At 35.5% G+C, this 26,630-nt stretch overlaps 2 protein-coding genes across 2 annotated transcripts in view; one reads left to right on the forward strand and one right to left on the reverse strand.

The window, feature by feature from the left end:
• Positions 1-12: 12 nt before the first annotated feature.
• Positions 13-4,233, reverse strand: LOC135689973 (adenylate kinase 2, mitochondrial). The gene is made up of 7 exons (XM_065207343.2): positions 4,040-4,233; positions 2,900-2,945; positions 2,130-2,206; positions 1,491-1,604; positions 1,014-1,108; positions 770-842; positions 13-291 (listed from the first exon to the last, which is right to left on the reverse strand). Exons 1-7 carry the CDS (start codon positions 4,184-4,186, stop codon positions 79-81), a joined length of 765 nt encoding a protein of 254 aa, XP_065063415.2. The 5' UTR covers positions 4,187-4,233; the 3' UTR covers positions 13-78.
• A 2,782-nt stretch (positions 4,234-7,015) lies between these two features.
• The window catches only part of LOC135689965 (putative E3 ubiquitin-protein ligase HERC3), a 39,305-nt gene continuing 19,690 nt past the window's right edge, over positions 7,016-26,630 (forward strand). Inside the window, exons 1-17 of the mRNA XM_065207335.2 lie at positions 7,016-9,867; positions 10,792-10,954; positions 11,725-11,810; positions 13,788-13,977; positions 14,813-14,844; positions 15,796-15,887; positions 16,370-16,453; positions 16,694-16,740; positions 17,147-17,399; positions 18,151-18,347; positions 20,182-20,311; positions 20,685-20,871; positions 21,074-21,123; positions 23,120-23,185; positions 23,369-23,419; positions 24,537-24,644; positions 25,945-26,034. Coding sequence (XP_065063407.2) covers positions 9,579-9,867; positions 10,792-10,954; positions 11,725-11,810; positions 13,788-13,977; positions 14,813-14,844; positions 15,796-15,887; positions 16,370-16,453; positions 16,694-16,740; positions 17,147-17,399; positions 18,151-18,347; positions 20,182-20,311; positions 20,685-20,871; positions 21,074-21,123; positions 23,120-23,185; positions 23,369-23,419; positions 24,537-24,644; positions 25,945-26,034 — 2,115 coding nt within the window. The 5' untranslated portion in view covers positions 7,016-9,578. The remainder of the gene's footprint in view (positions 9,868-10,791; positions 10,955-11,724; positions 11,811-13,787; positions 13,978-14,812; positions 14,845-15,795; positions 15,888-16,369; positions 16,454-16,693; positions 16,741-17,146; positions 17,400-18,150; positions 18,348-20,181; positions 20,312-20,684; positions 20,872-21,073; positions 21,124-23,119; positions 23,186-23,368; positions 23,420-24,536; positions 24,645-25,944; positions 26,035-26,630) is intronic.

A 26,630-nucleotide genomic window follows, 5' to 3' on the forward strand; every position in this document is an offset into this window, starting at 1 on the left:
GACACAAATGGATTCAATTTGATTAATTCATGAATCAGCAGAGCAGAGATAGTGTTAATTATAAAAATCATTTCAGTCCTAAGCTGCTTGTTGTGACCTGGCAGCACCAAATGCAGCTTGAATACTTGCAAAAACCAAGTTGGGTGCCAATGATGCATTTACTCTTGTGTGAAGATTGCGCTTCTTGTAATAGTCGACAAGAGGTGATGTCTGAGCATGATAAGTGACCAGACGTTTACGCAGTGTTTCTTCATTGTCATCAGAGCGCCTTACCAGTGGCTCCCCAGTAACCTATTTAAACAGGAAAAACTCCCTGACTGCAAGATTGCCAACAGATCAAAGAAGGTTCTTTTTTAAGGAAAATGCAAAATCTGAATATCAAATGTAGACATGACAACAATTTGAAATAAGACCTGAGGAATGAGGGAGCTGAATATACCCAGGTAACTATTGAATGCTAAAAGTATATAATTCAAACTAAAATTACTATATGTGGTCCTGTCTAGACCTTAATGGGAATATAATCACATATTCACAATGTGCTATTCCTCATCTTATACATAAAATAATATCTTATTATCATTAGACCTTATCAAATTTGATAAAGATTTACAAAAATAGCTTATTTGATAAGTAAATGGAAGGGTAAAATCCAGCAAGATAACCAAAGCATCAATTGTTGGTATACTTAAATGTGTTGGTCCAACATAGTTTAAAGGAGGTTGCTTTAATGCACTAGTTGAAAGCAAACATACTGCAAGCAACTTACATCATCCTTCATCTCTACTTTTGGAGGATTGAATTCTGTGTGGTATGTTCTACCACTCGCTCGATGCAGCAACCTGTTACAAACAGAAGTATTATCATGATTATCAAATATTACTGTATCAAAAATGAAACATGAACAGCCATTAACAATTTATAGACAAACATAAAAAATGAAATAAAGAATTTCCTTGCATGCTATCATAAAGTATTATAAACAAGTATACATTAATATTAGAGCAAAATACCTTCCAGTGATTCTTTTTACAAGCAATTCATCATCTATTCCAAATTCAATAACAGAATCCAATGAAGTCTTCCTCTTTTCTAGCAATTCATCAAGCTGTAAAAATATAACAAAACAGGTTTAGAGGAACCATGCAACAGCTGAATATCAGAGGCTTTGTGGCAAATATTATTAATAAAATGCCAACAATTGCACAGTATTTTGCCAATTTGACCTAATTTTGTTAAATTCATTCATTTACACATTGATAACATATTTTCCATAAGATGGAATAAAATAAACAATCATATTCTCATACAATTATAAATGCATGAATTTAGGATAAAGGCATTCTTCATAAAAGGCACAAGTAACAAATATAAATCCTTTTGCAGCTTTTAACTGTATTTCTACATAGGAGATTAATTACAAAACTTATAACAATAGAATTAAAGAGCCCATTATGAAACAAGTAATCCTAATCTAGAGGCAATCTTACCTTCTCTGCCTGGGTGACATTCCTTGGAAATCCATCCAATAAGAATCCATTTTTACATTCTGGTTTTGCTAGGCTTTCATCAATCATTTGGACAACAAGTTCATCACTGACCAACTAAAGAAAATATCTTTTATTGCAAACACATCAACAGGATTTCACCATGCAGTCAATGCAAGGTGATAAACATATATAGTTGATTTTAAAGACATATACTTGTCTTTATTTGATTGATATAACCATGGATCACAGAGGTTATCCATGCTTTTTCCTAATGCAGTGTTACCTCAATGAAACTATGACAGAAAATCAAGCAAAAGGGGCGGCCATTTGTCACATGGGTACCCCACCAAATAGTAAAGTTACAATCAAAATGAATGATAGACTTGAAACTAAAATTTGCTTAATCGATGCCTTGTTTTGTGATTTGGTGAAATTTTGATGTGATTCCCATCATTAAAGTATTTTACTACTATAGGGGGCAGCAACGTAGTTTTATGCTTGCCAGTTTTCCCTTGACATATTTGTGAACATCAGGTTTTCTTTTACCTATTATGGTTATGAAAACATAACTACTTTTAAGAATGCTATGGTATGAGAATTTGTGAAATTTCTAAAATGATAGAATGCAAATATCCTTACCTTTCCAGCATCCATAACTTGTTTCACTGTCTTTCCAAGCATGGAACCTGATGCAACAACAGCTCTTAACATGTCACCTGAAGGGTACCATAGAATGTGGCATTTAAAGGGCATGTGTCATGAATATGATTGACTAATGCAATACAATTATCTCTTTTGTTTAGTACAAAGCATGAAATCAAGGGTGATTTTCTATGGCAGTAAAAATTATTTAAAAAGAAATTAAAAGTCACAAAACAATGGAATTCCACTCCAAACGCTTTTGTGAATTAGCCAACTGCTAATGCAATATATGCCCTTTAAAGGTTTCAAAGGTATCAATTATTCTAAAAAGTTTTTCAATAAAGCAATAGCTCTCAGAAAATTTGTAATTAAATTTGGTAAAAATTATATATATTTAATAATACAAAGGAATAGCTACTAAAGAATTTGCTATACAGATTTTTAGTTAAATCAAAATTTTTCTCATATAAAATATCCTACAAGTGGATCCTATCATCATAGCAGGCACATAGACAGCTAAATTGGATTGGAGGGGGCATCGATAGAAATTTAGCTTTTTCTATATATACCTGCTTTCAAGCTGCGCTTACAAGATCTTCAAGCACAATTATTGCAAATTATTGGGGGCATTGCCCCCCTTGCCCCCAAGTGTCTATGGGTCTGTCGTAGTCATCTGTAAAAAGCTTTTAATATAAAGTTGCATGAAGTTTGAAAACATTATGAAATCCTTTATGGGGTCTCTTGAGATCATGCTTCTGAAATATTACCTGTTGCAAGATGGCAGGCACAGTATTCCTTTGCTAATTTTGGGGCCTGAAATGTGATGAAAAAGATACCACTTTAATACATATTGCAAGTGGATGCACACTGAAAATAGTGTCTAAGTATTCTATCGGCATTTAACTAATGTCTCTTTACTTCTTTAAGTTCTGAAAGAGGGGCTAACAGATGATGTCATAAATATATATATAATTTTTGAAAATGACTTTGAGAAAAGAAAACATTATACAACATACAAAAAGCTTTTCCACCTGACACTCCTCAATAGTATAAAACACCAGAATAAGGGTCCAAAAGAACAAGATGAAAAATATATACCCAGTTGTGGATTGAAATAGGCCAATCAGTGTAGTTGTCTTATGATCGAACCAATCAAATACAAGTATAGTTGACCAGTGTAGTTGTCTAATCAGCCAATCAATCAGGCATGTGGTACTGATTGGACAACTATATTTTTGATACACATTTCTGATATATTTTCTGCATTCAAACCTTCTTTCATCTATATCATATGGTGTTCAAATGGTTTTTTTCGTCTGATAATTCTATTCAAGTTTGGTGTGCAATTTTAGATTTTGGCATGCAGAGCTATACTGACCTTGTGCATGCATCGGCCATACACTTTAGACTGGCATACTCTGCAGAACTTAGGGGGGTACTCCCATAAATGCCTGACAGGTGGTCCAGTCGATTTGAGGGTCTTACCAAATTACTACTAAGTGGCCCAGTTTCGATAATAACACAACGGCCTTGTTTAGTTTGCGATTTATTATAGATAATGAACAAAATTTCATCTTCCCGGAATCAATAACAGTCGATGGTGAAGAAATTTGTAAACGAAAGACCAGCCACGCAAGAAATGGAAGCTACGAAGGACATAATTTCCATCCTTATGCTACCATTTTTCAAGTATGATCATTCCATATCCAGGGAAGTCCCTTAAACTAATTCTTCTTCTGCCTTTGAGAAACAGCTGTCTGATTTACTTGGTTCTCGCTAACTCCTTCTTGGGAACAAAAATTGGCAGTGGTTTAAAACCATATTTGCCCATATATTACTATAGGCCCATTTAACAGCTAATCAGTAGAATAATATAGACTCAATCGCAAGGCATCTGTATTTTGTACCTGGGTACCCTTCCCTGCTCCAGGTGGCCCAAGAAGGATAGCATTTACTCCTTTCTTCTGTACATTTCCCGGTCTGATTAATTCTGCACCAGCCGTACTTCCTTTTCCCTTTTCAACTTTCACGACCACGTCAGGTTGGGGAGCCATTTTGAAACCATGCGTCAGAGAACTCTCGCCAGATTGTCCCGATAACCTTCGACCCTTTTCACAGAGGCCTGGGGTCAAGTCTTCTTTGGACGATGGTGACAAGTATGACCTTTGTGCAGGGCCTCCGACGAAGGGGGGGCCGGAGGGCCCCCACTTTTTTGCAAAACAATATAGTTCTTTTCAAAATCTTTTGTTATGGGTGTTAAATTTCCTTTGGCCCCCCCCACTTTTCAACCTTTGTCGGAGCCCATGTCGTGTCGATAAGGAAGAACTTTCTTTTTAATAATAATGACCCATTGACAGGGGCGTGGCTGCATATTTAACCTGCAGAAAAAAGCATTTCACAAGATGAGGGTATCAAAGCTTCCCTCATTGTCATCAAAAATCATTATGGGGAAAAAACCATGCTGCATGTAAAATTGAACAGACGGTGATTTTTATTCTCAAACAAAATTATACTGCCTTTACACTCTCTTTTTATAAAAACACTTTTATAAGAACACGAGCTTCAAAAGTTGAGAACAAATTAAGAACAAGCTGAGGCTGAGTTACTGTAAAATGTAACTTTGAACAATGTTTCATCTCAAAAACGAGAAGTTTTTTGCCATCTTGGGACGCTTCTTCGGTGAATATTCAAACATAGCGGCAAATGAAGGTTTTCTCACGCACTTTGTTGGCAAATAAGGCCTGGACACCTCCCTAGAGCGAAAAGCTAGCAATAGCACTGCTCATACCCTATAAATTTAAGAGCAAATTAAGAACAGTCCAGCCTCAGATTTTCGAAAAAATTAAGAACAACCAGCCTGAACTTCAATTTACTGGCTCTTGTAAAGAAGAGTGTAATGGTAAATTTTATTTCATTAAATGCACCGCAATGGGGAAACCCTTTGGTCCAAATTATGCCAACATATTCACGACAACAATAAAACATCATATCTTGAGCAATGGGGCGTAGTCAAATATTTTGGAAAGGATTCATCGATGACATAATCTTCATCTGGCAAACACAAGCTTGAAAACCTACAAAAATTTATACAATAAACCCTATATCATCCACAAAAGTAGATATAAAAACAGTATATAATCGACTCCCTTCTTAAAGTCACGCTTCTGGTTACAGTCAAAGCAAATGTAGACCCAAATATGCAAAACTATTCCATCAAATTTTGACCAAAACAGCCCCGTTTACAGTGTCTTAGTTTTCTGGCAAGCGGTGCTTGTCTTTTTAGTATGGTTTTTAGATAAGACACAGATATCAACTAAGGGTGTAACCATAGAAATTGGTGTAACACTTAAGGTGAAAGGAAATCAGAATCATTTTAGAAATCTCTTCTACCCAGCCCAAGATCACGCTGGCAATTTCTACTTCGTGTCACTGGTAGTCTGTATCATTTTAATATTGGAGTAGACAAATTAAAAGCGTAACCTACATTCTTATTACAGTTACATAAGAAAAACAACAAAACAGATCCGTTGGTAGAAAACATTTGCCCTGCCAAAATCAGTTTACCCTGCGAAAAGGTCCTACTTTCGCGTAGTTGGGGGGGGGGTGAACCCCCATACCCCCCTCAAGTGAAGCCCCTAGCCATTGGTTGGATTTTGAATTGACACATTTTCTCTCGTGTTAACAAAGCAGGGTAGATTTAATCAGCTAATGAACAGTGCTACTAAAAATGCCATGCAGAACTGTTATTCAGTAGTCTTAAAAAGTATTCATATTTTGCAGATATGAAAATCAATTTTGAAATAACAACACTAAGAACAGCCGGGCCTGAAATTATCCAAAAAATAAGAACATTAGGTGTCGGCAAAAACTGTATTGTTTTTGAAAAAAGTGTGTAGTGCATCAGATATTAAAAGGAGGCAAGGCAGAGTAAAATAAAAGCAAACAGTTGTTGATCAGGAAATTAACCCCATTCCTTATTGCAACAAAAACAGTCTGTGCAAAACTGAAACTGAACTTACTCGGTAAGAAATCTTTCAATAATTTCTTATCTATATATGTCAAACTTTGTGTACATTTTCACTCATATAAAGCTTGCAATGTGTTGAAATCTGTCAGTTGTTTCTCTTTTCCCTTCCTAGTTTACAGGCACCGTGGAGCGTTGAAGAAAGTGGGGGTATAAAAAAGTGGGGGAGGGGGGCTAAAACCGTATAAAAAGAGTTTGTTTTTTTAGTAGTTTGTTTTTTTTAAAAAAGTGGCTAAAGCCTGGTGCCTGGTTTAGTCGTCAATTGCTGACCTGTGGCAAAGTAACAATTCTTCATAGCTTTCTTTGTATTACATGATTCCATATCATGTAACACATGTGTAACATGTATCCAAGCACAACTGATGAAGGAGGCTGAGCCCCACTTCTTTTTTCAAAAATCTTAACAAGGGGGACTGCACCCCCCTGAGACCTCCACGAACTGCATCGCTGTTCGTCTGCAAATAAAGGATGGCTCACCCACTTTGTCGGCAAATGGCATCTGAGCATCCCCCCTTTAGCACAATAGCTATTGACAGCCCTGGTCTAAGATATGAAAAGAAGTTTCAAGTTTTAGTATGAATTTTTTAAGTTGGAAATATTTGCTGCCTTCGAGTTATTTTTACCAAACTTTTGATCACAGGATCAGTGATATTCCTTCAAAAATGATATTCTTCAAAACTGTTTGAATCCACCCATTAATATCTAAAACACAATTTGAGGCCATTATGATGAGTTTCTGATTCATAATTCAGAAAATGTTTCTAACAATAAATTATTAAATTTGGAAAAGGTGCTGATGATTAGTTCTTTGCAACTATAATGCCAGCCTTTATGTCTCCTTTCCACGCCAATGGAGGAAACTACCCTGCTGGCTTTTCTATTCTCAAGATTAAGTTCTCCTTTTTTTAATCGCATACTTGAAGAAACTGGGTTATTTCCTTTCTCGTACCAGTACCATCAAAGAAGTAATCAGGGTATGCTTCTGCAAAGAAACACAATCTACACTTGTATAGTTTCATAGCTGGCCTTCTACATAACAAGTTCATCTTATGGCCTTCATAGTAAGCCGACTTTTATGGGGAAAAAGTTTTCTCGTATCTTCTTTCCCTCAAATAATACTTTAATGAGGGTTGTTGTAAGAATCGTAAATTTATCGGGGCATCTCTAAAACATGTTAAAATGTATTGTTAATAACTTAATTAAGCTTATCTGGCAAAGAAAAAGTATATTGCAAAACCAATTCATGTCAAAAGATTGATACATGTTGTTACTTGGATGCCTGTGTGGATTTGCAGTGATGTTGTATTATTTGGCAAGATCAGGGCCGCCGCCAGGCAGAATTGGCACTGAAGATGTGAAGAAATTTTTGGACCACACGCTTTTTTGTTCTTAACAATGGATGCCAATATCACATGAAACTGCAGTGATCACGCAAAAACCAAATGACCCCCTATAGAGAAGGTCTATTTAGCATGACTCAATTCTGTTAAAACTATGCTGAAAGCTAAAAATAGCTTTGCATAGATAAGTGGGCCAAAATTGTTCTAAAATGGCATTATTGCTTCATACAAAACAACATCTTCTTAGCTAAGATGTAATGCTAGATATTTTAAAGATATATTTGTGACAAAATCATATGTTAAAATGACTTTCCTATTGCCAATCAATAAGATTTAGCAATAAAAGTAAATCAAGGAAAAATTATGTTTTGTCACATTTGATTATGCTGAATCTAGAATTGCTTCAGATTTGATGAATCGTAAGCCCTTTTTACATGATCAGACTTTGTCAAATCACCAAATTTTGTTCATAAAATTAAGGAGCTAGGTGCTTCAAGTGCAGTAAATATAGCACTGTTTTTTAAAAAGACAAAGAAATAATAGAAGAAAACATACAAAATTGACAAAAGAATGGCTGAAGCAATGTCCTGTTTTTGGAACATGTGATGCCCAATTTGGATAAAAGTTGATCCAAACTAGCTTACCACTCTTTTCTGTTTTTATTGGAAGAATGGATAACCAAGCTCTTCCTTTTCTCGTATTCAGCAATGATAAGTTCGCTTTCTTCATTTTTATGGCCTCATGTTTTCTTTAATTGAATTCAATAAAGTCTGACTGTGTAAGAGCGGCCTCAGTTGGCAGCCAATACAACATTGCAAAACATTTGAGGATGCTCTACTCTCTATTAGTTTTTAACTACACTCATTTTTTTACAAGAAACAGATTATAAGAAACGGTAGGCTCAATTTTTCAAAAGTTAAGAAACAATCCTACCCAAATTGAAAAAAACTAAGAAACTTTTATAATTTGCAGTTTTAATTTTCCGAGTTGAGACTCGAAACAATCTTTTAATAGCAAAATGGCCAGAAATTTGAAGAAACTGCCTACCAGCACCGGATCTTAGTTTCTTATAAAAAATTGGTGTAATATGTTCCTTCCTTACGTCAACTCTAGATCCAGACGATTTAAAATTCATTTTAGTGCTCTGTTTTTGCGATGTTGTGTTTATATTAATGGAAATAATGGCTCATAGACCAGTAAGCTTTGTGTTGCTAACTTCATCAAATTGTATTTAATGTTATTCAAAATAATACTGAGCTGTTAATGTTATACTGTTCAACAGGTATCGCCTAAAAGGCTAAAACGGCTATAGATATTAGAAATTGTTCTTCGTTGTGTGTGGCAAGAGATTTTATCATCAACTTCTTTTCTTGACGAATGTCAACGGATCTTCATCGGGAAATTGTATTCTGTCATAATCATATTTATTAAATGAATCCACTTTCAAAAGCTTATCACTAGATGGAGTACGTGCTTGAAGGATTTCTCTGTCTAAATCTAAATTCATTAAGTTTGCTTTGTGTTTATTCCATTCACAATTTATAAGCAACACCAAGACGGCAAACACGACTAGGCCAATCGCAGAAGCTTGAAGTTGCCAGTCGCTGCTTATAAACTTTCTGCCTTCAGAAACGAGGTAGAAAAAGTTATCCTGCATTTTCTGTGTCGACATAATAGCCTTTTTTCCACTGGTTTCTTCTATCTTCTAATCAATGTTATTGGCAAGCATTTTTGATTGGCCTCGATCCAACCTGTGTTTATGATGTTGCTGTTGCCTTGTTGTTGAACAAGTAGAGGAACCAAGCAAGGTTGCACCAAACGTGACTTGTACACTGGGTTTGTACCATTGAATTTCCCCATTCGTCCAAAAATGAAAATTGGAGTAATTAGAAAAATATAACAGTTTTCTAATTATCAGGTATTTTCATTTTTTGCCAATCGCATAATCTATTTTTACTTTTGTCGATCGTACGTAAAGTTCGGTAACGATGGGAAATCCCCATCTCCAAGCTAGTCGCCTGGTTAAACTGTAGAGTTCACAAGGTTGCCAGTTGCCTCTGGTTTTTTCCTCAGGCAGGTAAAATGGAACCCATGGAGGTTGACTCGGGAGAGTCTCGGCCTGGCCAAATAATCTTATCTTGGGGAAGATCTGCCTCTGGAGAATTAGGCATTGATGATAGCAGCGGAGAAAAGAATATCCGGGTACCAACAGTTGTGACTGCATTTCAAAGGGAACGTGCTCGGGCTCCCGTCATAGATATCGCTTGTGGAAAACAACATACAGTCATTTTGCTGGAAGACGGTCAAGTTTACTCTGCTGGCTCTAATGAATCGAAACAACTAGGTCACGAAAAGCGTGGATCAGGGCCAGGTTCGTGCTCTTGTTTTTGCTGCATATCTTAATCTAGTCAATGCGAGGCAAACTAATTTTGCCTCACATCGAGTTGAATAGTGTAGCCGGTTTACAACGTAATTCTTTTATTTTCTGGCTTTGATGAATGTAAAAATGTTAGTCATTTCCCAACCATACACAAACATCAACCTTCATAGAATTTTCTTTCTATGATATTGTCAGATTTTATGCTTATTTTTACTATCTACGAAACTGGTGCTTCTTTCAAATTTTAAAAGCTTGATAATGATTGATCAGTAAATTCATGATAACATTGACTTTTGTATATCTAAATGTGTATTTACAGAAATGCTAATGGCAAGAAACATTTTTTAATGATCTAGGGGTATTCCCTTGTTGCCAGATTTTCTTGTTTTCTAAGAAAACAAATCATCGTTACAGTTATTTCTAAGAAATTTGTCAATTGGTATTCAAAGACTGCCCATGAAATTGAGTATTAGGGGCAGCAGGTTTTCTGTTACTAATTACTCTTCCAGTTTGGATGCAGCCATCATTGCACTTAATTCATTATCACTTTCTCAATTTAAATGATGGGAAGTGAAAAAAGTTTTCTCAATGAGATATTGTGCATAACAAGTCGTTTTAACAAAATGTTTTGCATGCAAACCCTTTTTTAACAGTCTAATGGCATGCAGACCCATCACCATGATTCAACATCACAATTATCATTAACGTCATTATAAAGTTAAAGGAACTACTATAAATTTTGATGGACATAATTTAAATTCTCATTGATTTGATTCTAAACAAAAGGCAATGACAAGGCATGACTACTTCACAATGTTTTCTTGAATTTTTATTTGCTACTAAACCTATTGTCAACCCTGAATTGTCAACTGATGTGACAGGCTTTAAGATAAATTTTATTTATTTTGCTTCTAGAAAAATTAAATATTCTGGAGACCCAAATTATCAAATTGGTTGCCTGTGGAGAAGCATTTACAATTGTTCTGAATGCAGATAATCAACTTTATTCTTTTGGTTCAAATGATAAAGGGCAGTTGGGCTATAGATTACAAGGCAAGAAATTCAGTGAAAGACCAAGGTTTGTGAAACCATTCAACCAGTATTTTCAGAAAGTGGACTTTTCAGAATACAGTATACCCTGCTTATCAGTAGAATACAGTTACTCTGCTCAAAGTTACACTGCAGCTTACAGTCACAACTTTAAAAGCAACAACTATAAGCAGGTCCTACTGTATGTGGGGGTCATCAAGGGGGATAGAAATTTGCCATTTCATGCAATTTTCAGTTACACTCTGTCATTCTGATCACTCCAACAAAAATTCTGTGTCCAAAAATTGTTGATAGATACTGCTTACCAGAAAGACCAAGATTTGGCTAAGTCTCTTTTTTCAAGACAACAAGGGAAGAATTATGCAACTCCATAAAACTTTATGAAATTTTTGTAATTCATGCATTTTCTTTCGAGAAAACCACATCTGACAAGTGTGGAGAAATCTGTTGTTCTGTTTTGAAATTGTCTGTTATCTGTAATCCATGAAAATTTTCTTAAAATTCCGTTAAGTCTACAATTTATGAAAAGAGGGGCGCAGAGGTTTCATAAAGGGGGTCAACCTCATATAACCTCATAAAGGCGGTTTGTTTTTATTGCCCCAGGTTTTCAGGTCCCTATTTCATTCATCTCGTTTTCCACTCAACTATCTCATGCAAAATATTATTCATTGATATTTTCCATTCATTGCAGCAGTTTATTTCATCTGTTTAAAAATCGAGTCCTCTGTTATGAGCTATTTAGGCCCCTGAAATCTCTACAATACGATGTATGAATTATAATGAAGTTTTTTATTTCAGGATCATAAAGGCGCTTAATCCCTCAAAATCATCCAAAATTGTCCAAGTTTCTTGTGGAGGAAGCCATTGTCTGGCTCTATTATCAAGTAATTATAAAGCATGATATTTTCTTCAATAATTATCAGTAACTCTTTCAAAACTTCTCCTTTTCAGTACAAAATATTTTAATAAAGCATTTAGAACAAGATACTAAATGTCAAATGAACACGATACTTAAATGTGAGGTGTGAGGATGGCCCAGTGGTTAGGGTCGTTGACTACAGGTCCAAGCTCTAGGATTCGAGTCCCCGACATGACCAAACTTGCACTAAGGATAAGGGGAGCTGTAAGCTCCATACAGTTCTAGCGCAGGAATCGCGAAGGGTGGTCACTGCTGTCTATAAGCAAAACTTTCCAGTGCCCTACAATCTACCAAGTGATTACTGTTTAAAATTGAGAAAAGTACTGTTTTTTAAACATTCTTTTTTATAGAAATAACAGGAGGAACATTGATAGTAAAACACCTTAGTTCAACACCGTAACTTTGTCAGCTGGAATACTTTACCAAGGTCGTTTACAAACATTTGTTGCTTAAAGGAGCTGGACTATCAGTATATTTAATGTCTGAATTTACACGTCGAGGAAAATGCTCTTTTCTGGCAAGTCGGTTTGCAGACTCCCGCCCTCAGACTATATGGTCAGTGAAAAGACGCTTTTTGTAGGGCCCATATCCACCCACTACTGCCTGCTGATTTTTTAAACGTTTCGCAACTGGGCTTACAAAGGACAGGACAGTTTGAAGCCGTGCCTTTCACAACAAACAAGATGCGATAATGTTTGGGGATGTTCTCAAGATAAGCTGTATTTAGCGAAGCTTTTGTCGTTGCAAAATTTAATAGCTGATGATGATATATCAAGCGTGTCACATAAGCTTGCTCGATCTTAACCATGGTTGCCTTAGTATTTGGTGCCATTGCCTCTCTTTTCTGTTGTTGAAACCGAACACGTAATTCTATTACAATAACGTATCCAGATACCGCTTACCTTGTTGCAAATCCAGTAACGAAACGAAATGCAATCATAGTCAATGATGGAATAGAAGTTATGGGGACAATTTCTGCGAATCTGCGAATCTGCGAATAACAGTTTTGCCCATGGAACTACTGAAAGTTCTCTCGAATTTTTAGTGAGAAAGTGTGGAATTTTAGAGGTAGGGAAAGAGTCAGAAGGAGAGTCTTCACTTTCTATGAAACATTATTTTATATTTTTTAAAAATTGTTGAAGTTTTGAATTCATTTTTATCATACATAAGCATGAAAATAACTAGGATTTTTGTTAATTGAACTGTGGCTGATTTTTATGAAAGAAAAAAACCTAAAGAGTGAACCTATTGTGATTGAAATTTCGTTATCGGAGATCTAGTTAAAATATCAAACACACAGAGTGTAAAAAGTAATGGAGGAAGTAACCTGCATACATTGCTTTGTGCATGCTCTTTTGCTTGATGCAACGTTAACGCCAGTACTGAGCATTACTGTAAAGCATTTTGTTCACAGAATAACGTCATTACTGAGCATCCTTTTGTGTATATTCTTGTCTATTCATGATGTATGAGTTTGGAGGGGGTGCTAAAAGTAAGGGGGCTTGAAAATTTTTTTTCTCAAAAAATACCCATTTTTAAATGGAAGTTTGTTTGTGAAGGGAGTGATTAAGGACGACCGTGGAATGTTAAATTCTTGCTGGCTCCTTGTCTTATCTAGCCTGGATCACAATTTTTCTGCGAATGAAAAAGTTGTTTCTTCGTCGCAGGCTAGGCCAGGCCTTGAGTTGTTGAAAGGTACAAAACGTACAGGAAATAGAACCATTCTACTTTTTGAAAATAAATTGACAAAGCTTAAACGTTAGCCATTTATAACACGATGGCGTAAGAGAATTTAAATCGGATGCTTGAAGTAGAATCACAGTTAATATAGCTTCAAAATGGACAGCCGACCGCTCCAACATGAAATCAAAGAGGTATTGTAATGAATAGCTGAAGCTGTTATTGTTCCGTTTTTAATATATTCATTTTTTAACTTTTGCAGATGGAAAGATTTTCTCTTGGGGAAATAATGAAAATGGACAGCTTGGACGTGGAAAGGACTTTTCTTTCACCGAGGTTCCCAAGGAGATAACCGCTCTATCGTCTTTACCAATTTATATGATTGCTGCTGGAGGATCCCATAGCTTTGCATTAACTGTATCCGGAACTTTGTTTGCCTGGGGCAGAAACAAGTTAGTTTGTTCGTAGTCTGCAGTTAGGTCAACTTTCAATTTTTCCTTAGCTACATCTTTTAACTCCATTTTTCCGCTGGTGAAAGTTGTTATTTTCTTCGCTGCTTTTTTGACTATTTCAGAAATTGTTGCTATCTAAAGAAAATTTCGTATGATGTCAAACCAGAATTTGCAATATGTTGATAATGTTTTTCTATGATGATGATGATGAAACGCTTTACAACTGAGCAGTGAAAAGCGAAGTTATATAGTTAAAGTGAAACTCTAGTTTTATCCGTGATTCGTAGTGAAAGGGAATTCTATGTAATGTATAAGGATAAATCAATGTATCTGGGGTCTGTGAACCCTTATCCTAGACCGAAGCTTGATCATACTTCATGATAAACATTTTTACTTCGACTCGAAACTAATTTTCAAGAAATCCGATAATTCAGGTAGATCTCGTAAGTGCTTCAAAATCATTTTTTCGTCCTTATACGTGGGAAATATGAAAATCTGTTACTTTGAATTTTGTGATATACAAGGTTTTGGATACTTCATTACAAAGACATGTAATTAGGCTCTCCTCGTATATCTGATTGTTTCATTCAATAAAGCAAAACAACTATGAAGTAAATTTCCCATTGGCTTTTAAAGTACATGTTAAAGTTCAAATTTCACATCCGTTGTCGATCATGAATCTGGGTCTTAGCATAAATGATGACTTTTTCCTATCGGTTTTTATTTGTAGTCCCAAACAAATCAAAGCTATAAAAAGTAATATCAAGCGCATATAAGAGGTATTTTGTTTGATCATTTGATTCTCAAACGGGTTTTTTGATCTCGTTTCAAATAGATTTGGTCAGCTTGGGCTTGGAGACGATAAAGGTAAAGATAAACTTTGCTGTCTTTTTATCACTTTACATTAAGAAAAAGATCAATTACATTCTAATAACAAGCTTCGTGTGCAGCAGATCTAGGTCTCAGTAAACATCTAAGGGTAAGCCCAATTAACAAGATACTTTTTTTGGCATCAGTACTAGCAACTTTTTTGGTTGGGCTTAGAGCTTGCAGGTCTCTAAATTTCGTACCCTGTTCTCTTTTAACGGTCTTTGAATCTTGTACACTCTTAAAATATTTTTTCATTATCGCTTCAATGCAACAGTCAAATAAAACCGCTTTTTGTAATATCAAACTGTCTGTACCTGGGGAGAGACATTTTTTAGAGCTATATTGATAATTATTTACATTTGGCTGTTAAATTTGGCATTGGTACTGAAATATTGTATCGTTCCAGTTTTTTTATTGAAGAGCTCTGCTGGCTCATGGGATCACTAGATTTGTCTCAAAATATTTGTTTCAAAGTTTTCCGATCCGAGAAAATTGTTTGTTTTGTCTTTTATCTAGTGAAATATTTGCAGTACAGTTTGCTTGTATCGTGAGCAAATGTTCGAATGGAAAGCTTTCATTGGTGGAATTTTCAAAATTGAAACACGTCTCTCCTTTGGCTTTAGGATTTTACCCTTGCTTTAAAAGCTCACATTGTATACAATGAATATGGTCGACATAATTTATTTTGATGTTAGTATGAGAATTCCTGTGAGAAAGGATAGTTCATCTGTTATTTATTTAAGTAGCGTTGATATATGTGAAGCTCATTAACCCGCCTTCTAATTTTTTTAGCAACATGGTCTAAATGATAGCTTGTAACACACACATATATATATATATATAGGACATTGAAAGACAATGTATCCCATACTTGATCACAAGTTAATTTTTTAGAAAACATCTTTTCTAAGCCCCTTTTTTATATCAATTCAAATTATATTTTTGTAGCACGTAGTATACCAGAAGAAGTGAAATCACTGCGTTCTAAATTCATCACATATGTTTGCTGTGGTGAGGAGCATACGGTTGTTCTCACAAAGGTATGTTGGTCTCTGTGTCTTCATTAACTCCATATAGACTTAAAATCGAAATCAACGCATTGTATAGCATTTTCATTACTTTAGACATTAAATTCGTAAGGAGACGGGCATTTTATTTGCAAAAAGGAAGTTGATTGAAGTGGAAGTTGAGTGGCATTGTCAAGTAATTGAAGAAGCATCTGCAAGAAAACACCGTAAGGAAAGTGCGTAAAAGTTTTGCATGTACTGGCGCACTCCTCTAAGATACGTTGTTGTGTGACTCAGTGAAAGCATTTGTACTAGCGGCAGAGCAAAGCTGCTAAAGTTGGAATGGAAATTTAAAGTTTGTATTGATAGCCCATCCCTGGCACCTCCCCCCCCCCCTCCTCGTGAATTCGCGGGCTTGAATGACCGTTGGTTGCAATCAGGCACTGCAAAAGACTTACCAATAAACCATTAGATTTGTCATTATACATTTTATATTTTACTTTCTAAATTTTTAGTTTGGCCGAGTGTTTAGTTTCGGATATGGAGGCAAGGGTCAGTTAGGACATGGGAGCGCACTTAATCACTTCTTACCAAAACAGGTAAGTATTGATTGTTTGTTTCATCCGATTCTGCTTACCTTGTTTGAGCTCGACGAGGTCTGGAGTGAGACAATTTATTGGAATCAATAACTACAGCAGAAAGCGATGGTAAACTCTAAATGAACGTAAAAGCCTTTGTGTGAATTTTCTTTTTATAATTTCTATTTGTGTTTAACTGTTAAGGAAGTTACATCGAGAGATCAATATAAACCTTTTTATTGTACATTTTCTTGGTGACAGGTGATAGAACTGTCCGGTGACCAGGTGTCTCAAATTGCTTGCGGAAGGTAATTTATTGTCCTTTTTTATTTTGAATATGTATGTACCTCTTTTGGTTAAAGATAGAAGTAATTACTTCTTTGCACCGCAAAACCTGAAGATTACACGAAATACCGGAAACATAGCATACCAAACATTTTTCGTCCGACACTTTTCAGAGTATGAACGTTGTATAATGACCACAAGTAAACTACGTAAACTAGGAAAATGAAATGCAACACAAGTTTTATCCGCATGATCCTCTGGTGCCTCAAAATTTGAAATAGCGCAGAAAAGCAGCCACCCGCTTCCGACGGCCCTGGAATATACAGTGTATCTAACCAATTTTCGAGCAAAAAGGGTTTTAATCCTAAGCATTCCTCAATACATAATTTAGATATAGTTAATTTTTTTATTTTCCATGATTTTTCGTAGTTGGCACACTTTAGCCCTTGTGGAAGGCAGTGGAAAGGTATACTCATTTGGTATGAACAAATTTGGACAGCTAGGAAATGGAACAATGGAAGAGCAAGCTAATACGCCAACAGTTGTACCTGGAATGTGGACCACGAATCGTAATGAGGAGGCCTACTGTACAGATGTGAATAATTTTGCGGTATACAGTCTGTTTGTGGTATACAGGCTGTTTACTGGAGGGAATCAAAGTTTTGTGATCTTGAAGGAGAAGGTAAGTGTTGAAGTCAAGAAAAATGAAATTTCAGTTAACAAAGATGCCCAGTCCACTATACCTTAGGTTGACTTTTTTGCGTTAGTTGGATTTAGCGTTAATCGACAGGCACGGAATTAGCACAATCTTAATTTAGCGAATGCCAGTTTCATTAGCGAGGGGAAAATGGTAGATTCGGAAAATCATAAGCGAATTAAATTTTTCGTAACTTTCATTTAGCAAAAAACTCCTATTTGCCAAATCGCTAAAATAATGCGATGCAGAAAAAGTCGGCCTAGGGTATTATTTATAGTTGACTGGGTATCTTTAATACCTATTATTTCATGTGGTCACATTTGTTTGCACTGCATTATTAAAAGCAATAAGAAAGATTTGACTAATTTTCCAAGAAATAACGAGCTCTGGACTCAAATTATTCGGAGTATTTGCAGCAATGATTTCACAAGCTTTGTTGGTGGTTCATGCACATATTTTATCCAAGGCCGATTCGAGGCAACTATTTACAAGATCTTAACTTCTCAGTTTAGTTCCGTTTCTAATGTTGTATTTTTTCCATGATTTTCTCAGAACTATTTGTATCAGCGATGCTAGAGTTCAAAATATTTTATATTAGGAAGACTATTGGGGTGGAATAAAATCCTCTTCGTTTCTTATGTAAAGAGATAAATTATTCATCTTTATTTTTCCCTAAATGCTTTCTTTTTCCCTAAATCATAGCCGAGACTTTAGCGTATGTTTACCTTCTTCCCAGGGTGATGCTAGTCCTATTGACCATCGTCAAAGACACCTGATGGAAATGTCAACATTTTTTCTTGACGAAGCAAATATCAACAAATTGATAAGTGACTGTAAGAATGGTTCAAATGAGGAGAAACAAAAGCATACTCTTGACATCATTGGAACAGTTTTCACTTCGCCGTCTTGTCTCAATGGCTCGTTCTTGAACCCGTACGTTTATTTAAACCCGTACTAATGATTCTCCTTCTAGTAGCAAGTACATAGCTGTTCATTTGCTTGCTTGCTCATTCACCAATTCTCCAATCTGATTTTATGTAAAAATGGATAGAGTGCTATTTTCTCTTGTTAAAGTTTGTTTATTTCAATGGCAAAATACGTTTTTGTTGGAGAGGAGGATTTACAATACGCTCATTTAGCGATGTGTAAAGCAAAAAAACGGAAAAAGAGAGATTTTTGCTATTGGCTGACTGTTCTTAACTCACACTAGATCTCAGAACCTTTACTGCTTAGGGTCTCTGTGGCTTCCTTTATTCTTATGATTGCACCAGCAACCTCATAAAAAGCCTAGCCCTAAGATGAAAAACTAAGAAAGCATAATACTGATCCCACTCAACCCCGAGAAGCTGCTCAAAAATCTTTCTTCAGGAGTGGAACTGATTAGTTTCGTCAATCAGACACACATTTCCTTTTCAACTAACAAGGATAAATAGAAAGAAGAGCTCCCTGTGATATTCTGAGTGTTGTCTCATGTTGTATTATTGTGTTGCTAAAAAGTAGCTTTTTGGTATTTGGTATTTACGAAAGCTTTAAGAAACTTAGCAAAAAATGAAGTTAGCAAAAAATTGAAAATCCCGAGCTTAGTTTTATTTTACAAAAAACTAGTGTTTACAGAGATGCAGCTTTTTCTAGGATTGAAATGTTTTGCAGTTATTTTAACGGAGAATGATAAGAATTTTTATTCGAAATAAGCCATTACGAAGCAAGCAAAAGCACCATTAATCACACGAGCCAAACACATCGAAAACTGGCCATGCTCTTGTTCCAACTTGTTTTTATCAAAATTTGGCTTAAAAAGAAGTGGATCGATTCCTTTTGTAGCATGATCGGCTGGATATCTGGTATAACATGGTTTGCTGGGTATCAAGTATTGCTTCTGATTCCTATATTGATCATTAACTCCAGGACCTGGTTTTCAAATATGCTGCTGCCTTTCTGATTTATAAACATTAGGCCAAAGAGTTGATGTCATAAAAATTTACTTTAGAATCTTTAGAATTTAAAACTTTTGAAATTTTAAATCGGCTACAAATTGGCCAAGATATACACAGAGCAGCCATTAGCTTTTGTTTGGTTCCGCCTTTGAGGAACATATTGCAAATAATTGTAGTTTCATACAGAGCCTGTGCCCTGTTATCTACAACTCAGCCTATATTGTCCAAATTAAAATGTTTTTCTACATTAAGGAATGCCTTATGCTATAAATTTTCGTGACGTCATTACATTTTCACACTCTATCAGCCTTAAATTTTTTCCAATATGATATTCTCAGGTTTCTAAAAGAGATTTTCCAGTGGCTGATCTAGGATTTTTTGACGTGTGCAAAACTGGGCAACGCTTTAACCGAAATTTTCGAGTGCCACGCCCTTGTTACTGCTGCCTATATACCACATCTTTAAAACTGATAAACACACTGAGCTGCTTAACGACATGGAAAATTTCAATTAGTAAATTTCAAAACGGTAGTGTCAGACGAAAATGATAGACACAGATGAAAATTCCATATTAGATATTTATCATTTTATTTCTTAAAAGTCAATTAAAATCTTTTTACTGCGATGGGAACTAGTTAATCGATAGCTAATATAGCTTCAAAAAAAATTAAATGCTATTTGCTTAAGATGCCTATTACATAAATGTATGATACTGTATACGTTCTTTGTTCATGAAAATGAACCTGTTGCAAAATACGACAGGTGCACGTGCACCCACCGCACCCTGCTGAATATATGCCACTAATGAATTCAATTTTGCTCTTTCATTTCAGGAATACACATGAAGTGACGACTCTGAAAAACCCTGGCTTGGACACAACCAGTACAAATAACGAAGAAACAGATTTTTTTCTCAGAGCGCTAATTTTTAAGTTAAAAGGGAATGAAGCAATAAGGAAAAAGGTTAATATACATTACCGTCTTTTATTAAGTTTACTCTAATTATCAGAAAACGTCTCGGCGATTTCAGAAGCTGCAAAAGCTACAGGATGGACGAGCAGGAAGGGGAGGTTTTCAACACTGAATGTGATAGCCTGCTTTTACTGAAATTTGTAGGGCTTTCGATTGTATCGATTGTATTTCTCCTGTGTTGCCTATATTCCGTGAAGTTTAATGAAATAATGATATCATACCTAAACAGGAAATAATGAAAGGAATATCATAGTAAATGCCTTATAAGTGAGTTAGCCATTGAAAATGGAACAACATGAAATTCTCACATTTCAGTCATCCGTTTAAAATCATCGGAAGAAACTGCAACTTTTTCATCTTTTAGGTCGACGAATGTGCAATGACACTTCTAGAAAGTTTACCTAAGCGACCTCCAGATTTAGAGGCATGCCGAGTGTTCCTACTCATTCCAGAAATTTCCCTTTTGGTGCAGCAAGATAAACGAAAGAATTTTGTAACAGAATTTGGTCGCCTACTTTTAGAAATGGAGCAAGATGCACTAAGAATTTTCTGTAATTTCATTCTATTTCTTTTTTATTTCGAAAATTTTTTAATGGTTTAAAGTTTCTAAACATGTATGTAGCCTTTCCAGAATAACTTTTGCTAACACGTTTGTTATTGCTAACCTGCTGAATCTTTGAAAGGTCTATGTCAAAGTATAGATGTACCATTATAGAATATAATAAGCTGAGCTGTTTCCAATTCGAATTCTAGGCAACTGGTGGGCAACGATTCCAGCCTCAATGTTTTCAAGAATTGTTACGGTACGTTAACAAATTTTCCCCTTTAAACCTGAATAAAATGGTAGTTAAATTTTCAAGTGTATGAATGTTATATAAAATAATAATGATAATAATGATATAGGCATTTTCATAACACCGTATATCCCTAGGGCTCATAGGCGACTAACAACATAACAACTAGCTGTTGTGAACTCGATATTGCTTCGAACGCAATCCGATATTCGAACAACCAACAGCACGTCCACGAAAAAAATAGTCCTTTCAATTCTACTAAGCAAAAGTTATCACTCGAACCATTAAAACTCTACTCTCAAAACATCACCTGCCTCTACGGGCACACGGCCCTTATTTATACTACTACTTATCATTACGTCATTGCAAAAAATACCTACCGCGATTACATCATACTTACGATATTACAATCGAACGTTCTCGAACGTTCTATAATTATAAATCGTTAAAGATATATGTATTTTTTTTAAAAAGATATTGGGAAAAGGAGCCACGGATTTATTGACGTAGCCTAGGACACATCACTGCCCCGCTACATTTGTGTCCCTTGCAGAGAGAAAGTTTAGGTAGCAGAATACTTTCTCTTCGACATAACTTGTTGCTCCTGTTGAGGGCACGCTTTCTGCAGTTCTTTCCTGTAGGAATCTTCTGAATAGACCCTGAGTATAGTCGCTGTTGTTTTCCATTTCAACTTTTGTCGGACGCTTAACGTATATACCAAAGCACAGAATAAGGTACATTCATTCAAGTCATATTTCATCTCGACGAGAATATTCAAACAATAGGGTGATGACGCAATGGATTATTCTTCGACAAATTCTTCATCGAAATACAAGGAAGAATATTATAAGAATAAATTCTTGGGCTTAAAATAGTATTATCAAGATAGTATTATTCGTGTAACGGGGCCTTTAATCATACCATGTATTTTTAATTACAAAGCATTTTCAGCGAGAGATAAACAAAGCAAATCCCGATCAAAATAAAAACACACGTAATGTTACTACAATTAGTACTAAAGGTTATATAATTTTCCATCGCGTGTCTTCGTAGCACTCAGTGTCTCCGCCACACTAGCATAAAATTAGGGTACAGAATTTACATGGAATTATGAATAAAATTTACTTAATATTGATTACTTATTGTTAAGGAAATCAAATTAATCAATACTTTTAAGAGAAACCTCGTTGAAACCACAGCTAAGAGTAATACGACCTAAATAGATATGTCTTTAGTTGTCATACCTACATGCCTATGTTTTATGTTTTATGTCTTTAGTATCATAAGAGAGAAGAAACATCTAAATTTTCTGAAAAAAGTTCCGTGCTTATCTTAAACCGAATTATTGGTAGAGTGTAGACTTACTCCGTGTGCCTCTATTTCGCTACAGCCTCACTTTACGGACGCGTCTAGGTGGAGTGCAAAAGCGAAACAGAATGGATGTTTCATTGAAACGCGTGTCATTCTCATCTAATAACATAATTTGCCAGGGGGATGAGCAAGGCTACAGATTATCCCCAATTCGCAAGCATAAAAGATAACTGCATTTCTGTACAGGGATTAAAACACACTCTTATTTTCACAGTCAGTGCACACACCCCTGCTCCCTGTCTGGTTTTTTGGGTCCTATTCAGAATATGAAACGTTTCACGATAAAGAAAATAAGAAAGAGTATGGTTAGACCATATACTCCTCACGGGTGAAAAGTTTTCAACATTGTGTAAGGATACTACTTTAAAGCTATAAAAATGTTAATGGTGGCTTCATTGTCAATTTCTCAGATCTGCACCAATGATAAACAAAGGAGGATTATACTTGCCAAAGTATAAAAATAGCTCTGCAAAAAGCAAACATTTTGAGACAAAGGCAATTTTTTTTCAAGGCCAATTTTCAATTCTGTACTCCAAAATATCAATTCATTTTCTTCGAAGGTATGCTATTTATCTTCATAACAAAATATTTTTGTTTCACTGATATTTGACAACATATCCGTTTTTATCAACAGCTCTTTAAAAGATGTTTGAAAGATGCTATGAAAGACTTTAACAATTTCACGGGCCTCAGCCAAGAGGTAGGTACTATTTACTGTTGTATCTTCTTCTCATTCACTTGCTCCTTGTTTCGAGAACTGATTAAAGTAAACAACAAAGAAACGCTACTTTGCAATACACTTAGCAGTTTTCTTTAGAAGGTGTTTAGCCAGCATCATTTTTATATTTATTCCTAAAATACTCAGCAATGTCATTTTTTTCAGAAATGGAATATTGTCCATATTTCACTTTTCGTTTTGCAAATATTGAACAAGGTAAGACAATTTGTTTTTGTTCAGATAATCTACAGTCGGAAGGGTCATTCTGAATTTTCCCGTTTTCCGTTTATTTTTCGGATTACTAACCAGAAGAGCCTTGCATCTAAGTGGCGAGATGGATCGTAACCTAAAATCTGAAATTTTATCTGCCCTTAACTGTATGTATAGTTTATGTGCAACTCACTGGCTATAATAGACGCCAACTGTGTTACTGTTTTGTGAAATACTGATTTTCGCTGGGCAATTCTGGGAAGTGATCTTTCCCTACCTTGAGAATTTAAAAGATTTTGATAAAATGGCTTTGAAAAAAGCAAAAATTTTACAACATATTAGCTAAAAATATTTTCGTCTGACACTCCTCAGAGCATAAAACGTCACAATAGAATGAAGGTCTGAAGGAACACGATGAAAAGTATATACCAAGGTATGGATCGAAATAGACCAATCAGTAAAACGCAAGCACAAGACCGGTATGGTTGACCAATCAGTGCTGCGTGCATATAGAAATATTACCACTGGAGTCCAAGAGAGAAAACGAACTCCTTCTGTCTGTTTTCCTTCTTGGACACCTGGGTATATATTTTCCATCGTGTTCTTTCGGACCTTCATTCTGACATTTTATGCTCTGAGGAGTGTCAGGCGAAAAAGCTTTTAGTTAATATATTGTAAAATGTTTGCTTTTTTTCAAAGCCATTTTTAAGTTCTGTACCGCCAAAAAACTGTTCACATTTTGATAAAAGTAAAGGTTGGCGAATTGCATAAAGTTTGAATTATACCTGGAAGTTTTTGATTAACAGTTTGAATGAAGCAATGATATGCTGTATAAGCTGCTAGTAGGATATTTCTTCAAATGAAGCTGACCTAGGGAAATAGTGGCTTTTCACGAAATATTTCCTGGAGCGTGAACCAGGCTTTTTATAGATATATGAGACCTACCCTAAGTACTGGTAGGTTGAGGTTGTGATAAATTGAGTCTTTGGCCGGTAAACAGTTGTAATAAACAGCCCCCATATGGGAGCATCTAGCTCAACACTGGATACGTATTCTGCATCATTAATAGTGATTCAATTGAATATTGACAAAATTCATATACCAATGCCATCTTATTTCCAAGGTAAACGATGACCACAATTTTTTGATACCGTATGAGGCCTTCTACATACAAACAGTACAAGAAAAGATAGATCTACAAATGGACTACCGTGTTTTCAAGTTTAGGAAGGTAAAGGCATTGTCATTTCTACAAACGAGTTTTTTAGCTTGCTTTTTGCTTGTCATTTTATTTTAATTTAATTTCATTCTAATAGAAGCGATTCCAAATCGAATATCTAAATAAACTACTAACGATGAATAGATTTACAGATTTCGGTTGCTAGCTACAATCACTACAGCTACAAAATGGTCTATCTCATCGCTTTATTAGTCTCTTCAATGTTTGAATCTTTTTGGCTAATTTAGTTTTTTTGGACAAAGCATTCCAAATTTGTGCCTCCAAACGATCTTTTTAACCTCACTTCGATACACATGATCTTTTTATTGAATCAACCTCGCTAATGACTTAGACGGTTTCAACTACCTTAAGATGACAGCATAGTGAATCAGGGAAAAATTGATAAATTTTAATGACATTTGGGCGTGACTTTGTCAAGATCAGCCACATATCAGAATAGATAAAACTAGCGGTAAAACTTTTAGATGAAATTTGGTGTAGTTTGCCAGTTATGTTACTTCCACTGCCCTTGCAGGTGTGTGGTAACTGCCCTTGCAGGTGTGTGGTAACATGTGCAGTCTCTATGCATTATTTAAAGCTTCCTAAGGTCCTGATCTCAGCTAAACTGTAAATAATCCGAATTTCGCTGACTTAAAAGACCAAGTCCCTCTAGTTTTTGCTCAAACGGAAATGCTATGGTAGTCTAAAGAATCTTGACTTGAATTTTTTTCTACCTGTTTTGTGTTAATTTTGAAATAATTTTACAAGAATGTCTATTTCTTCCATCGTGTGCGAAGTTGCCCATCATGTAAGTAGTTGTATAGTACCCATTGACTTTAACAAGTGATAATAAAGCTGTAGCCTACTAAAGGCCATGCCAAGACTTTGAGTGGGTCATTCCATAGAGATATCTGGTTTAGAACGAAATCTTTAGGGGGCTACTGTTTGAATACAAAATTACAAAAGCATGAAATAAAATGGGCACAAGTTTGGTATAGTCTGTAGTACTTTAGCTACAATTCTTAAACATTTATGTGTTAGAGGAAAATAAAAAGATTAATAGAGAAGGGTGGGGCACAAGATACGTTTAATTAGTTTAATGGTATTTTCTGGTGCTACAAGAAAAAAAATTATGTATGAATAAACATTATCGTTGATTGCAAAATTTCGATTTTGATCAGATCTTTTATCAACGTTGAGATTTTTTTAACCATGCTCGACCTGTGATTTAATTTTGCACAGTTGAATACAGCTTTGCTTTCAAGGGACATATTTATTGGAAATTTCTTAAATGCACTCTTCCATGTTACAGGACTCGTTTTGCTTTTGTCAATTTCCCTTTATCTTCGACGTGAAAGCCAAGGCAGATATCATAGAACTCGATGCGCAACTGAAAATGGCTGTAAGTACGACTTGATTGCAGGAGTTGAAATGCTTAGAATGACTAAGGACTCGGCTCCCTATTTTAAATGGCAAATGGTGACAAATTTCATATTTTTGATATTGTTTGTTGAGATATGTTTTGCTAGTGCTCCTTTCTTCTTAACGGATTCGGTTATTCTATATTTCCGTCACTCTTCTGTATGGTAAGCTAAATATCTGATTCGTTGTTTGTCTTTTTTTGTAAAACCATTGACTCTGGTGGGACACCGATTCTGTACGTTTTTCGATAAGCGCGCATCTCTAAATGATATAGAGTAATAAAAAAAACGGTCAAAAACAAAGCGATTTTGAGGTATGATCTTTTTCAGGGCCCATGCTTAGGGGGGCAAGGGACCAGGGAGCCAGAGGGCCACAGGGCCTTCCCCATAGGCAAGTGGCACTGATTGGGCAACCTTAGCAGTCATGTTCTAACGTTTCTGATTGGCCTGTTTTCGACCCAAAACCACAAAATGGGTATATTTATTTTGTAGGGTAAAATTTTACTAAGGTAAAATGTACTCTGAAGAATGTTAGGTGAAAAGTCTTCAAATGTATGCATAAAGTATGCCTGAATTT

This window comes from Rhopilema esculentum, chromosome 5 (genome assembly GCF_057945365.1).
Source record: "Rhopilema esculentum isolate cy_ngs chromosome 5, ASM5794536v1, whole genome shotgun sequence".
Taxonomy (NCBI): domain Eukaryota; kingdom Metazoa; phylum Cnidaria; class Scyphozoa; order Rhizostomeae; family Rhizostomatidae; genus Rhopilema; species Rhopilema esculentum.

Bases quoted from the DNA above. Each gene is read 5' to 3' on its own strand.
- LOC135689973 (XM_065207343.2), bottom strand. From the start codon at position 4,186: ATGGCTCCCCAACCTGACGTGGTCGTGAAAGTTGAAAAGGGAAAAGGA. The intron at 2,946-4,039 runs GTACAAAATACA...ATCACATTTCAG, and splicing joins GAGCAGGGAAGGGTACCCAG to GCCCCAAAATTAGCAAAGGA. The intron at 292-769 runs GTAAGTTGCTTG...CTGTTTAAATAG, and splicing joins AAGTAGAGATGAAGGATGAT to GTTACTGGGGAGCCACTGGT.